Genomic DNA, 13,699 nt, shown 5'->3' with positions numbered 1-13,699 from the left:
GCGCCGCTTTTTGTTTGTGACAGCCCCTTAGTGTCATGTACACAATGTTAAGAGTATAATAAGTGATTCTTTCTCTTTAATACAAAAAAACCTTTTGATTGAATCATGATTGGTGTGTCTTTGTGTTTTTTCTCCCTCCCCAAAAATGATTTGCATTAATTGCTGTCCCGCATTTGTTTATTTACCCTTGCTTCTTATTCAACAACGACAAAGCAATTGTATACCCGACATTTTGTCTCATTCTCACCACACAGTAGTCCATACCATGGTGGCGCCTTCTGGCAAATGGTGTCACTCCTAGACTCCGCACAGGCCTCACCTCTTGTACCCAGCAATACTTTCACATCGGCCCTTCCTGGCCTACAGGCGCCGGAACGAGCACTGTGCAGGATTCACTGGCCTTTCACAGCACTCCACTCATGGCTATCTTTATGGTGGCACTCTCCTGGCATATGGGGGGCGCCGACTAGAAACTGCACACAGGCAGTGACCGATAGGTGCAGCAGCCATTCCTCACACTTCGCTTAGGGAGTCCACTCTACAGAATTCCCAACTTGACCATGCTCCCTCCAATGCCACACAGGGCACACTGGTCTTGGCAAGCAGGCAGGCGCTGGTGTTCCAGGGCAGATGGCCTTCGACCCCAGGGTGATATGCCCCCACCCAGCAGGCCTTTGTCCTCAGTCCTGATCAGGCATACATCTTGCAGAGCTTCTCCTCACAGAGCCTGACTGGCTGTTTGAAGATGCCTAATTTTAAGGGTCTCAACCTCCCCTTCTTATAGTCAATTTCCAGACGCCAAATGTGATTTAAGATCTGGAAGTTTAAAGTTTTATGTTTGAGTTCTACTCTTCATGTCTTCACCATGCAGGCCTAGGCTTCCAAAATGGAACCAAGTGTCTTCCATGTGATGTACCGTTACAGGCACACTGGCACTCAGTGTATGCACACACGCTAACCAGTGGTGTTACTTCCATATATTGTCCTACCTACCCCAGGCACACATACATTCAGCACACACATTCACTCTGCGCACACTGCTCAGTACTGTAGCCTTTCTGTATTATGCCAGTGTGTGCTACTTGCTAACACATACTCTGCTACAACATACACACCATGCATGCACCACACACTTAATAAATTGTACTTTTCGTAAGCAAATATACACCCAGCACATACTTTTGCTTTGCACACGCTGCACAACACTACATCTCTCACGTAAAGTATTCTTCTCTGGTATACATACACGCACTCGCCATGCATGCACTGCACATCACTGTTCTTTCCCTGTACTGTACCCATCCCAGGCATACACGCATTCAGCACAGTCACAACTCCTGCGCTGCACGGCACTTTGCATCTAACTGATGTAGGCCAATGGGTGATTTAACACACAGCAGGGAAACTTTAAAAAGGTGAGTGAGCCATATGCCTCTCTCCAGAGACGGACGGTCAGTACACAGTGTGCCACCATCACGCTTGTGCTGCTTAACTCCAGGTGATGGCAGGATCCTTCCACCACTATGAGGATAGTGCTTTGGGCGTCTCTTCTGGTTCAACAAGACTGCAATTCTGGAGACAGGCCAATGTCCTGGTGCACACACATGATCTGTTTTTACCTATGACAACAAAAATAAGCACTAGGGATCCAGACAACAGTACATTTGGGCACTCTGGCAGGGGCACAAGTCCGTAACCATGCAGAGTACTTTTCCGTCCCTACACTCCTACATCCAGTACACTCAGACTTCCAGTACACTGACACCCATTTTCTAACTTCTGGGAGATCTCCTTTGCCAACCAGAAGCACCGAAGTCGTCACTGCGGTATAGGGTTTAGGGTGATGGAGCCAATATTGCTAGAGAACCTGCTGAGTAACACAGAGGGAACTTTGGGGGAGGTCTGTAGAGGGAAATTTGGTAAAAGGCAGGCAGGCTTTGACACCTTATGCAATTCCTTGTCAGTCATTTGATTCATTCATTGACACTTTTACCTACAAGTCTTTCAGAGTTTCCATTGACCTTCAGGATCTGGAGATGGAAGAGTAGAAGGATGTAAGTTCCTGATTGTGCTTTCTGCTATGCCACCTTGCACCCTTTATGTGGTATTCATCATCTGATTGTGTTTGTGTACTCCGGTGGCTTGCATCTTAGGGTCCACTCGAGAATTGGCTCATTAGTGGGACACATTGTGGATGCACTCAAAATGTACTCCAACAGACAGGCAAGGAGGGAAACCCCCTTCTCCCCAAGCCATGTGAGACCGTTCCAACAGTGGACCTGATCGGGGTGAGAGGCGGTTCATTTTTAGGGAGGAGGTTACTTGCTCTCTATGAAATCTGTTTAGTCACTCTTCAATAGAGTTCTTCACTTCCCCTTGAAATAGAGTTCTTCACTTCCCCTTGATCTATGACTCCTTCCCAAATTCATGTACTCATTCACACAAATTCGCCAATCACTTATAAAAAAAGTGAGACCTATTGGCTTTGCCAGTGTTTACATTTGTTGATGTAACAAAAGGTTTATTCCTCAGTGGCTGAGTGCGTTCTCATGAGAAATGTACTACGTAACCTTAAAGTTGTATTCCTCATTGACTGCGTTTGATCCTATGAGAAATATACTACTTAACTTTAGCCAGGGTTCACAAGGTTGTCTCTGGTTAAGTGCTTACAGAGACTGCGACATTACTTAGTCTGACTGCCTCTCAGATATACAAAGGCCTTGTGCAAATAGTGGTCCTTTGAAGGATGTAGCATCACTGCAGGAGCCTCGGCAGTACTACAGACCCAAGTCAAAGCATAAACAATTTAGCTGGAAAACCATTTGAAATCCACTGGATACTAACAGCACTCATGACATGTTTAAGTAGTTTCATGGCATGTCGAAGTCTGATATTCCCCAGGAGTTGGCGTATCCCCCCCCCCCCCCCCCCCCCGCAGCAGCCTCCCAAGCCTAACCTACACATTCACAATCACTCGGTTCTCACTTGCACTCCTCCCTCTGTCAGTCACACATTCAGTCCCACTCACACAACGCACTGAGCAACAGCAAGGCAGGAATCCCATGCTGTAACGAGGAGCCAGGCAAGGAAGCCGGGCAGAATAAACAAGAGAGACCTACCTCGAGCCCTCTCCCAGCTTATGAGGGGGCTAGCGGTACAGCTCTGTGCAAAGCTGGGACAGGGCTTGAGATCCCGCCCCTACTGCTCTGTGTGGCTCCTGAATGGGCACATGGATGCATAGATAAGTGCCTCGACAACTCAGTTGTATCTGATATGATGTGTTGCCCGAGGCATGAGCAGCATATCTGCTAAATAATATTGTGCCTGCGAGCTGGGATGTACCTGAAGTATGCCCTCGCAGATGCCAATCCAACCATCCACCTACAGATTACCTTGATTTTAAACATCACTAGATGGATTGTGTTTCAGCCCTTCAGGGCCCGGTCTTGCGTCATTGGCGGTGGAGCCTGGAGAGGCTGAGAGGACATTTCTGCACACTGGCAATCTCCGTAAAGACGCTATCACTGAATTTATGATTCTGCACCTATCTTCTGAAGCACCTCGCACATGCCTTTGCAACATATTGCAAAGGTGTCTGTGTGAGTCTTGCCTATTTTTTCTACAGCACGATTTCTCTTCCAGTACAAAATACTATGCTTCAAGTTACTTTTAAACATTTCCCACTTTGTATGTGGGCTCTAATGTAAAATACACCTGCAAAGCTGGACAGTGTTTGAAGAAAACAAAACTCTTCTCCTTCTTTGTGTCGGATTCAAGGAAGTGTCATTTTTTGGTGCTAAGCTAAATATGCAAATGTTAGCAGTCGATATGGCTTTGCATGAATAACCCTGGGTAGCTGAATGTGAACTCCCAATTAACACCCACAGCACAGTACAACTCCACATCGAGGAAAGGCAACATATGGGCAAAATGCACCCTCGCACCCCATATATTCTCTCCATGGACAAATCCTTTTTCCTTTTGCGAAATCACTTCCTCTACACCCCCTAGGAAGTTTTTGGTTGTCTATAGCTGCCTTTCCCACCTGAGAAGTAAGTTACTCCAGCCCTTTGCTGGGGTAAATCTCCCGCCAATCCCAGGGTTGGAAAGGAGTTTATGGCTGCCACCAAACTCAAGTTTTTGTAGGTGGTGGTTCACAAGCTTTCATCCTCCCACTCCCTGTGTGGGGTTTACTACTGCCAAATTCTACATGGCTGGGGCATACAGTTCCACAATGGCAAGAAAAGTTACATCTACCAGGTATTCTATTGTGGATACCTGATCGAAGTAAATGGAGCCACGTTTGGCCATAAACAGAGGTTTAGAGAGCAGGCTTAGCACCTATGACCTGCCTAAACTCAAAGCCAGCCTCACTATCTTGGAGTTTCTAATAGATGGTAGAAGAGCAGTGTGTTGAGAACTGAAAAAGCTGGTGATGGATTTCTTAGGAGCCTCATACACAAGCCCTTTTGAGATCGCAAACCGTGCAATTTATAAAATCACAGGGGTTGCAACAGTAAAAGTGCTTTCTTTAAAATGTACAAAAGCCCTTTTAGGAGTTGGTAAATTCTTCTGACTCGTAAAAGGGCTTTTGCGACCCTGTCTGAATCACCAATTTGAGGGGGCGTGAAAGAAGTTCCCCTCCTATTTGAGTCCGAGAGGAATGGATCATTGGTTTGTGACGGCAATGGCAGTCGCAAACAATTGATCAGAAATCAATACCTCAAAAAGATTGGTATCTAATTAACAAAGGGGTTGGAGGAGCCCTTTGGACCAATTTCTCTTTTTGAATCATGAAAAAAACTTTCAGGGAGAGTTGACAGCCGACCACGGGACCAGTACCAACTCAGTGAAACATAAAAATATATATATATTCTTTGAGCAGTCCCGTTTCCTTTACAGAAAACTGACTGCATTTAAATAAAAAAATCTTTATTCAAATGCAATCACAGACATAGTGGTCTGCTGACCCTTACAGAGCACCTTCCCTGCAATTGCGGCCCATCGCAGTGGTCCCTGCCTAATGTATATTAATTAGGTAGGTCATTCTGCGACCTGCTTTTCAGAACCCACTTATTTGTACATAGATCAGTGTGCAAAATTCTGTTCCATTACCAAAGTCATTGCACGATTTGTGACCACTTTTTGCGAATGGAATAATAGTGCATGAGGCCCTGTATATCTATCTTTACTAGGGTAATGATGCAGTAGTGCTTTGGACGATTATACTGCCGTGGTGTTCTATAAAGAGAACATTCCTCAGTGACATTTCCAACTAGCAATCCTGTATTTTTCAGTCAGTGTGAAAGAAGAACTTTGGAACTTTAGTGGACTCTTGTGGTTGCAATCTCAGGTGTGCAGGCATTGGTTGCCAGGAAATGACTGCTTTATGCCATTTTCTGAACCTAATAACTATATGCCGAGGCCGTTTGTATAGCACGTCTCCCAGCGCTCCACATTTACCCCTCTACACACACGGGGATAGGTTTACAAGGGAATTGCACCGCCATAGCGTCACTTTTTACGACGCTCTGCTCGCACAATGCCCTTCTCCATATTTACAAGGTGGCACTAACCCACTTTGCATAGCCTAGCGCCATCTTGTAAATATCCTACCCATTGATGCAGTTTTCTGCCTCAAAGTGGGGTGGGAGAGGGGTGTTGCTGTGGGCGAACCCACGCAACACCCATTGCCTTTTGACACTGCCCCAGATTTAAAAGATATGGTAAATCTAACACATCTGCAAAAACTAACACCATTGAAAGGGTGGCGTTCGAATGCGCAATAAGGAGAAATATTTTTATTTATCCATATTTTTTGCACCTTTTATGTGAGCTGAATCCTGCAGCACACACAGAAGGAGCAAATCACAATTAAAGATTGTTTATGTGCAGGAAGGTGTGCCTTCCTGCACATAAACCATCATCCCTGCAACAGTGGCATCATGGCGCAAGTGTCTGCTTTGGTGCTAGGCAGCTTTTATACCGGCGGCGAAAGAGAGAAAACAGGGGGTGCGTCATTCATGTGAAATTGTGTATACCTGCGTTTTTTAAATGAGGCGCTACTAAATTGCTTGCAGCGCTGCGTCATTTCTTTGTAAATAAGCCTGGTGGTTTTAAAATCTGTTAACTATTTGCCAATCCTGCTTGAAAGAATGTGTGCTGTTTGACACTGTAGGCCAAGTTATTAAAGGAATACTTTTATGAAAAGAAATCCTGCGCATAAATACCCATCCTTGTCTTGCTTGATGAAGTGACCACTAAAACTCCTGCAAAGCATGATTTGAAAACTGTAAATAATTTTTCGTTAAATTCATGTCCGAACAGAACTCCACACGTCCAACTAAAAATACAAGTCATTGCTACCTTGCAGTGGATAAATTTCCCGCATCTTTTGGTTAGCCCTGTAGTGGAAAGGACAGGGCCATCGTGAGTCTAATAAAAGTGAAATAACATTTTGGAACGAGTTTTGGCTAAGCGTTTGATCCAGTTTGAGTATGTTTAGGCAGGTATAGAATGCTGAAAGATTTTGTCCATTGAACTGTAAAAAATAAAACCATGAGAAAATTGAGGCGAGGGGCTCAGCTGTGAGTGTGTTTATTTGGTGCATGTGGATTACCTTAAACGTCCAATAATCAAATTAATGTTCTGGAACAGTGGGATGAAAGATGGCACCACTGGAGAGCCTTTGCATATAGAAATACGAGGAGGGTAATGGGTCGAATGCTTGGGTGTTATACAACGCTTCTTGATGGTCATATCCATGCCAGATTTTCAGGATGTCCATGTGGTATACAAGAACAGACCATTAATTTAAAAGGAATCCTTAACCTTGCCAGTGGTTATCTTTAAAACCTGGCCTTAGCACAATTAAATCAGTTTGCCAGTGCTTGCCTAAAGTATTGTAAATTGTGTGACGCGTGTAAGAGGGAGTTGGCGCTTCTAATATTTAGGTATATCATTATGACAGTGGTCCATGACTAATGAGCTAATGACCTACTAAACCAGCGCCAGTGCTTCTTCTGCGGCCTGCGTGTGTGGCAGCATATGTAACCAAGAACAGACCAACAAAGTTCAATGCGCTTACCTGGGATGAATTATTAATTCTCTCCTGAAATGCAAATTCAATGTTACGTGTTGCTTTTGTCCCATCATACCATAACTCCCTAAAGAGACATATGGTCCTCATGTACTCTATTAAGCAATATCATTTGGCTGCCTATGTTGCTGATATTGGTCCAAGTGTACTGTACAAAAACCAATGAATTTTACTATGTGTATTAAGTTGTGAATTCAAATACTTATTTAAATGCGGCACCCTTTTGAGTTGCCTACAAGTTTCTGTTATGACCCCCGAGTTGACAACTATTAAACGTACTTGACAGAATATTAATAATTATGTGTTTTTTCTTTAATCAGAAACCTGAAGATGCTGATAAAATTGGAAATGTGGAATACTTTGGTATGGGCAACTACGTCGGATTCCCACTGCAGTACTATCCATACTATGGAGTGCTTCTACAGCCCAAATATCTTCAACCCCTTTTGGCCGTGCAATTCACTAATATCACCCGCGAAATCGAAGTACGCATTGAGTGCAAAGCGTATGGCGATAACATTCACTACGACGACAAGGACCGCTTTATGGGACGTTTTGATGTGAAATTCGAGATAAAGAGCTGATCAGAAGCACAACCCACCTAAAATAAACTACTAGTCTTGAACAAACTGTCATACGTATGGGACCTACACTTAATCTATATGCTTTACACTAGCTTCCTGCATTTACTAGATTAGAATGTAAATTTAAAGTGTAGCAATAGCAACAAATATTTATTCTATTGTAAATTAAAAAAGAACTAAATTACTTGAGCCTTGGGACACGCCCAGTTCTACTGTAAATTATGATTCCATGACTGACTTGTAGTAAGCAGTGTTGCCGGCCCCCAAGTATTGCTGCCTTGTGTATTTTTATGTTTTAGTGTACAGTACCATAGGTGCTTACTCCGGTCATTTTTTTTCAAGCCATGTTTTATTGTATCTGTTTTCTACTTAGTTCAAGGATTGCAGTCTAAGGTGTAAATACTCAGTAATGGGAATAAAACTGGCAAGGTACCTATTTTTTTGTTCGTTTTGTTGCTCTTTTAAAGTTTATAGCCCACTAATTGATATCTTAACACTCCACAAAGCCCCTTATCCCGTGGTGTTAGTTTCCTTTACGGAGAGGGGCTTTTATTTTATTTTTAGATTCACTAAAATGCAAGTGGTGACGGGTTGCGCTTTTTGCATCACATTTCTGCTCCTAGTCCTTCTGTATGTTCCGAAGTTGTTTGAGGTCTGAGTCAGAATGTCAGTGATAGGGCTAATCGCTTTTCTTTATATATTTTGTTCCTGGAGGCATCACACTCTGGTGCTGTCTTTATGAATGTTTTTAAACATTTTCATGGTGGAAGAATTTTATATTTATGCAGTTGTACAATTTTTATTTTTTTCTGCAAGAAAGTGTAATGTATGAAAAAACCAAAGTCACTTGTTAAAAATAAATCTTTATTTTGAACTTTACAAAAGCAATGCAGTACCCCATAGGATGGCGTTAAATGTTGTCTAGTGTGCAAACTCAATGTTAAAACATCTGTAATATTTGCCAGGAGTACCGTGCTCTGTCTTGTTTCCAGTCAGGTTAAGACATTGGACAATAAATGAATGAACACAGTTAAGGCCTTTCGTTTGTCTGTTATTCTCCCGACTGAGTAGGAAATGGCAACACACTTCAGTTAAGTCTTAGGTTTTTAATTGTCAAGGATCTTGAAAAAGTACTGGACCTGCAAAAGAAGAAAATGTATATTGTTTTAGAATGGTAGTTCATCTTTCATGCTGGTTAAATTGAAAAAGGGCACAACATGGGCATAAAGCAATACAACTGTTTATCTCATTTCAGAGATCCAGAGCTCCTAAAAAAAGAGAAAAAAACTTGTTACAAAATAAATCAGTTTAATGTAGATTCAGGAGGGCCATATCCAGACCAAGACTTCAAATATTCTCTTTTACATCCAATTAATTCGGTTGGAAATCATTTAAAAAGTCACCGGTCCCCATGAAAATCTGGCATTGAATCTGCCTTATGGTCCTGCATTGGACAACCCTGCTTTAAACTATGAAAGGGTAAATATCAATCTTTAATGAAGATTATTATAATACAAGGAAGCTTAAAATCCTTGTATAAAATCACATCTCTAATTGAGTTGTGATGTCTATTGTCACCTGTAATAATGTAACTATATACCTGCTCAACCTTAATAAGTATTTACAGTTGAGTTCTGACATCAACATCCCTACCGCCTAAGTCAGAAGCCAAGAAGAAAGGCAGAACACATAATATAAATACAGCCCCAGCTTTAATGAAAATAAAAACTGTATTTCCTTCTGATCTGTTTTTCTAAAATGAACAGTAGGCAGCAGAAATGAGATACTTATGGCAACATGATTAGTTTGGGTGCTACAAGTCATTACAGGAAATTCAGACTATATTTAACATGCCTTTACACATTGAACTACAGCTTTTTTTTAAAAATCAAACTTGCATTAAACGGATTCTTATACATGTTGGAAATGGCTTTCTGCAAGGTCACCTCCAAGCTTCTTGCCTTCCTCCTCCCCTTTTTGCTGAATTTGTTTTGTTGGCTTTAGGACTCTGGGCATTTTACCACTGCTAACCAGTGCTAAAGTGCATTTGTTCTACACTTTAAACATAGTAACATTGGCTTATCCCCAATTGGCATATTTAATTTACTTATGTTCCTAGTAAAGTGCACTACATGTGCCCAGGGCCTGTAAATCAAATGCTACTAGTGGGCCTGCAGTACTTGTTGTCACACACTTAAGTAGCCCTTTAAACAAGTATCAGGTCTGCCACTGCAGAGCCTGTGTGTGCATCTTAAACTGCAGTGTCGTCCTGGCAAGTTAACTCACTTGTCAGTCTCGTACCTTCCCTTTTATTACATATAAGTTACCCCTAAAATAGGCCCTGGACATCCCATGGGCAGGGTGCAGTGTATTTAAAAAGTAGGACATGCACTTTTTAAGTTTTACATGTCCTGCTAGTGAAATACTCTTACATTTGTTTTTCACTGCTGCAAGTCCTATCTCTTTCATAGGATCAGTTTGGGATTGCCTTGTTACATTTTTTAAGTGTAATTTTCAATTGGGAAGAGATGGGACCCCCCAATTTGGTGTCCCTAGAATCACAATTTTAAAACGCAACCTATGGTGAAGTTAGATTTTAAATTGCAATTCTGAAAATGCCACTTTTAGAAAATTTGTCTCGACAAAAACAATGGTTCTCTTGGGCGAAGCCTGTGCTTCCTAGGCAAAGAGAGGTGTCGTCATGAGTTTGATTTGAATTAGACCATCGGTTTATTGGATACCCAACTATCCAGTTCGGCACAATCCTGTGCAGAATGTTAACATATTAAAAGTATTTTGCACAATTCTTCAAATACTTCACAGAACAGTGTGAAACACAAGAACGTAGGTGCTCTTGGTAAACGGCGTAGTGTAGTGGCTAGTAAGAAATACAGTGAACAAGGAATGCGCTGTGAGATAAAAAGCATATACAGTTGACTTATAATTGCAGTTTCAAACATTGATGTAGTCCTGAATTCGGAGCCCACCAAATGGCACATAGTATTGTAAAGTCAACCTCAAAAAGGTGTGTACTTGCATTGTCTTGATGAAGACTCCATTTAAGTTGCACTTTTGGGGGCGAAACGTCCACATGTTTTTCGGTTGACTTTATAATACTAAGTATCATTAGTTGGGTCCTGAATACAGGGTTGCATCAATTTTTGAAACTGTGCAACTTAGGACATTCTACCAGGAAGAAGGACTGGGGTGCTGCTGGAGGGACTTCCACACTGCTGGACTGCTTTGTTGTACTGGCCTGCTGCCCTCTTGCCTGGGAGTGAGAAGTTGATCTGCATCTCTACATCCCAGAACTAAAGTATCTCCAAGGGCTTGTTGGCTTGCCTCCTGTTCTGAAGTCTCTGGGATTTCAAAGATTTCTCTTAAGCCTACAAACAGCACCTGGACTTTGCTTGCTGCAAGTCTTGCTCTGCTAAGTGGTGACAACCCAGTCCTAGGCCCTTGGAAGGGAGTATGAAGTGCTGCATCTGCCTGAACCCACGCATCGACATAGTTGTGCCGATCGGTACCGACGCATTGAGCCATTGTGGGAACCAGATTGATGTATCGCACTTGGAACCAACCCTTCACCTTCAGAACCGCCGCTTCGGAACCAAAGCATCACTGCCACTGTGTAGAGAAGATTGACATATCACCTGTACAGCATGGAGAAGCCCGGCACATCGCATTTGGGAACTGTCGCACCCCAAAGCTGGCTTATCGCTTGTGGAACCGATGCATCACCGGCGTTGCATGGGGAAATCCAAGCCCATCACCCCAACTGTGTGGGGTTCGCCAATGCATTGCTCAGCTGCACCGTACATCTCGGTGCGACCAGGATCAAAGTACTTTAGCTCGGCAGGCCCTGCGTGGGTCCTGTATCCAACCCCTGCTCCCATCATGCTGGCCTGAGCTCTTTACTTTGTTCCGGTCCAGCGTGATCAATTACCTCTTTAAGCGCGAGCTGCTTCTAAGAGCAATTTTTACATTTGATCTTTGAAATGCATTTCTTTACTTCTACTAATTGGACTTTTGTCGTTTTGGTCTTGTTTTATTTATAAAATTATTCTCCATTTCTCTAAACTGGTGTGGAGTCTTTTTGTGGCGTTTTCGCTGTTACTGTTTGTGTTGCACAAATACTTCACGCATTGCCTCTGAAGTTAAGCCTGACTGGTCTGTGCCAAGCTACCAGAGGGTGAGCACAGGATAATTTAGGGTGTTTTGTGACTTTCCCTGACTAGGATTCTGGTTCTACTTTTATTATTCATGTCTCAACAATATTATTTCCTTCATATGTACGAGAGAGATCCCATGAAGTTAAGCAGATTGTGGGATAAGTGATCGAGTAAGCATGTATTATAAGGCATAAAATGCCCTCCAACATGTTTTAAACGGATATTGCTTGTCCCCTTGGAGTTCCATGACTTTGTATAGGAACAAAGCCTTGGGCCTCACTCCTCTAAATGGTCACACAACTCCTCATTGACTTGCAATATCCTTATACAGTACACCAGAGGATACTATATCCCACGTATCCGAGAGGTGAGGAAGACCTTTCTGGTGGAAACGGAGCCATTCCATAGCAACTGAAACTTAAATGAGACTAGTATACTATACATAACCATAAAGCGCTACCTCAGTAAGATAGAAGAAAAGACTGCAAACTTTTTTTTAATGTAAAGATATTTTGTGCAGTGCAACATATTAATACTGCTGTAACCTACTGTGGAAAGCTTTATGTGAAAATGGCCAATTTACTCAAATTGCTAAGCTATGGTAATGACCAGTAATAACCGAATAATCAAGGCGCCGATCACCCACCTTCCAGCATATTTTGTGTGGCTAGTGGGGTGTGGATATGAGCAAAATTAAATTAATGTGATTATGGGATGCAGATCACCATGCTACCCTGCAGTCCTACCATTTCTGGGATCAAGACCCTGCGAGCCACTGAAACATCCGGTCTTTTTGTTCTTACATGACATATCCATCAAGGCTGTTCTGTACTGCTAGAGTCACAAAGTTGCAACACTTGCCCCTTTCCCGACAGGAACAGAGGCTCTAAGAATCGACAAGGCATTGCCATTGAAGTGCGTGGCTAAAAAACCATGTTCTGTAACTTTTTTCAGTCTCTCACCTTCTGGTAACTACATGTAAATTAACACACAGCTTAAATGAAAATTAATGTTAATCAGTGGTAAATACACTATAGTACATTATGAAATCACTATTCGTTAATGCACCACACCAAATCCTGGTTGGTGCAGTGGAGAATAGTGACTTGTGTATGTTTAGTGCTACACGGTCCCAGTCTGTGACCAAAAGCACTGTGAACATGCAAGTCATTAATTTAAACTTGCATTACACACAGTATAAGATAGGCTGCTACAGAGTTCACAAAAAGGTTTAAGATAAAGTGTTTCCAAAATGTAGATTTTTTTGCAGGCTGTATATAATGAAGGTTATTTTTTTTTTTTAAACAACTCTTTTAAAAGCACAAACTTCAGAGCTTAACTTGTAGCTCCCTTACAATACCTCTAAAAAAGAATAAATGTGCGTCATCCGGAAGCTTCCAAGTGACTACATTAGTTAAAGCCAATACCAGCTTCCAGGCACCCTTTACATTTACACTTCTTTCAAGCAATCTGGCACCCTGCCAAGAAGGCTTGTTTAGCGCTCTCTGCCCCTCCCTCGGTTTCACAGATCATGAGGCTCCCTGAATGACACTTCAGCTGAAGCTTTTCATCTCCAGACGGTTGACTTTTGACAAAAAGTAGGGGAACTGTTTTCCTAAAATTAAAGTAATAGCACGTAGTGCCCCTCAGATTCCCTCAATTATATTGTGTGTTTGAAAATACCAATTTTAGAAAGTGGGTATTTTCTTGCTTAGCCATCCTGTGTGCCTCTGCTGGTTTGTGTATTGACTGTCTGGCTTTGGAGTGACAGGGGCTGGGGATAAGCATTCTCTCAGACAGCCACGGGGGTGATGTGTGTGTCCGCCCTTTCCTGAATGAGTCAG

General features: G+C 42.5%; 1 protein-coding gene across 1 annotated transcript in view; it reads left to right on the top strand.

Moving 5' to 3' along the window:
- ATP1B1 (ATPase Na+/K+ transporting subunit beta 1) overlaps window positions 1-8,717 on the top strand; it is a 56,279-nt gene extending 47,562 nt beyond the window's left edge. Inside the window, exon 6 of the mRNA XM_085622990.1 lies at window positions 7,420-8,717. Coding sequence (XP_085479116.1) covers window positions 7,420-7,683 — 264 coding nt within the window. The 3' untranslated portion in view covers window positions 7,684-8,717. The remainder of the gene's footprint in view (window positions 1-7,419) is intronic.
- Window positions 8,718-13,699: the final 4,982 nt, after the last annotated feature.

This window comes from Triturus cristatus, chromosome 8, assembly GCF_964204655.1.
Source record: "Triturus cristatus chromosome 8, aTriCri1.1, whole genome shotgun sequence".
Classification (NCBI taxonomy): Eukaryota; Metazoa; Chordata; class Amphibia; order Caudata; family Salamandridae; genus Triturus; species Triturus cristatus.
The sequence above is the reverse complement of the archived record's forward strand: the minus strand, read 5'-3'. Positions and strand labels throughout refer to the sequence as shown.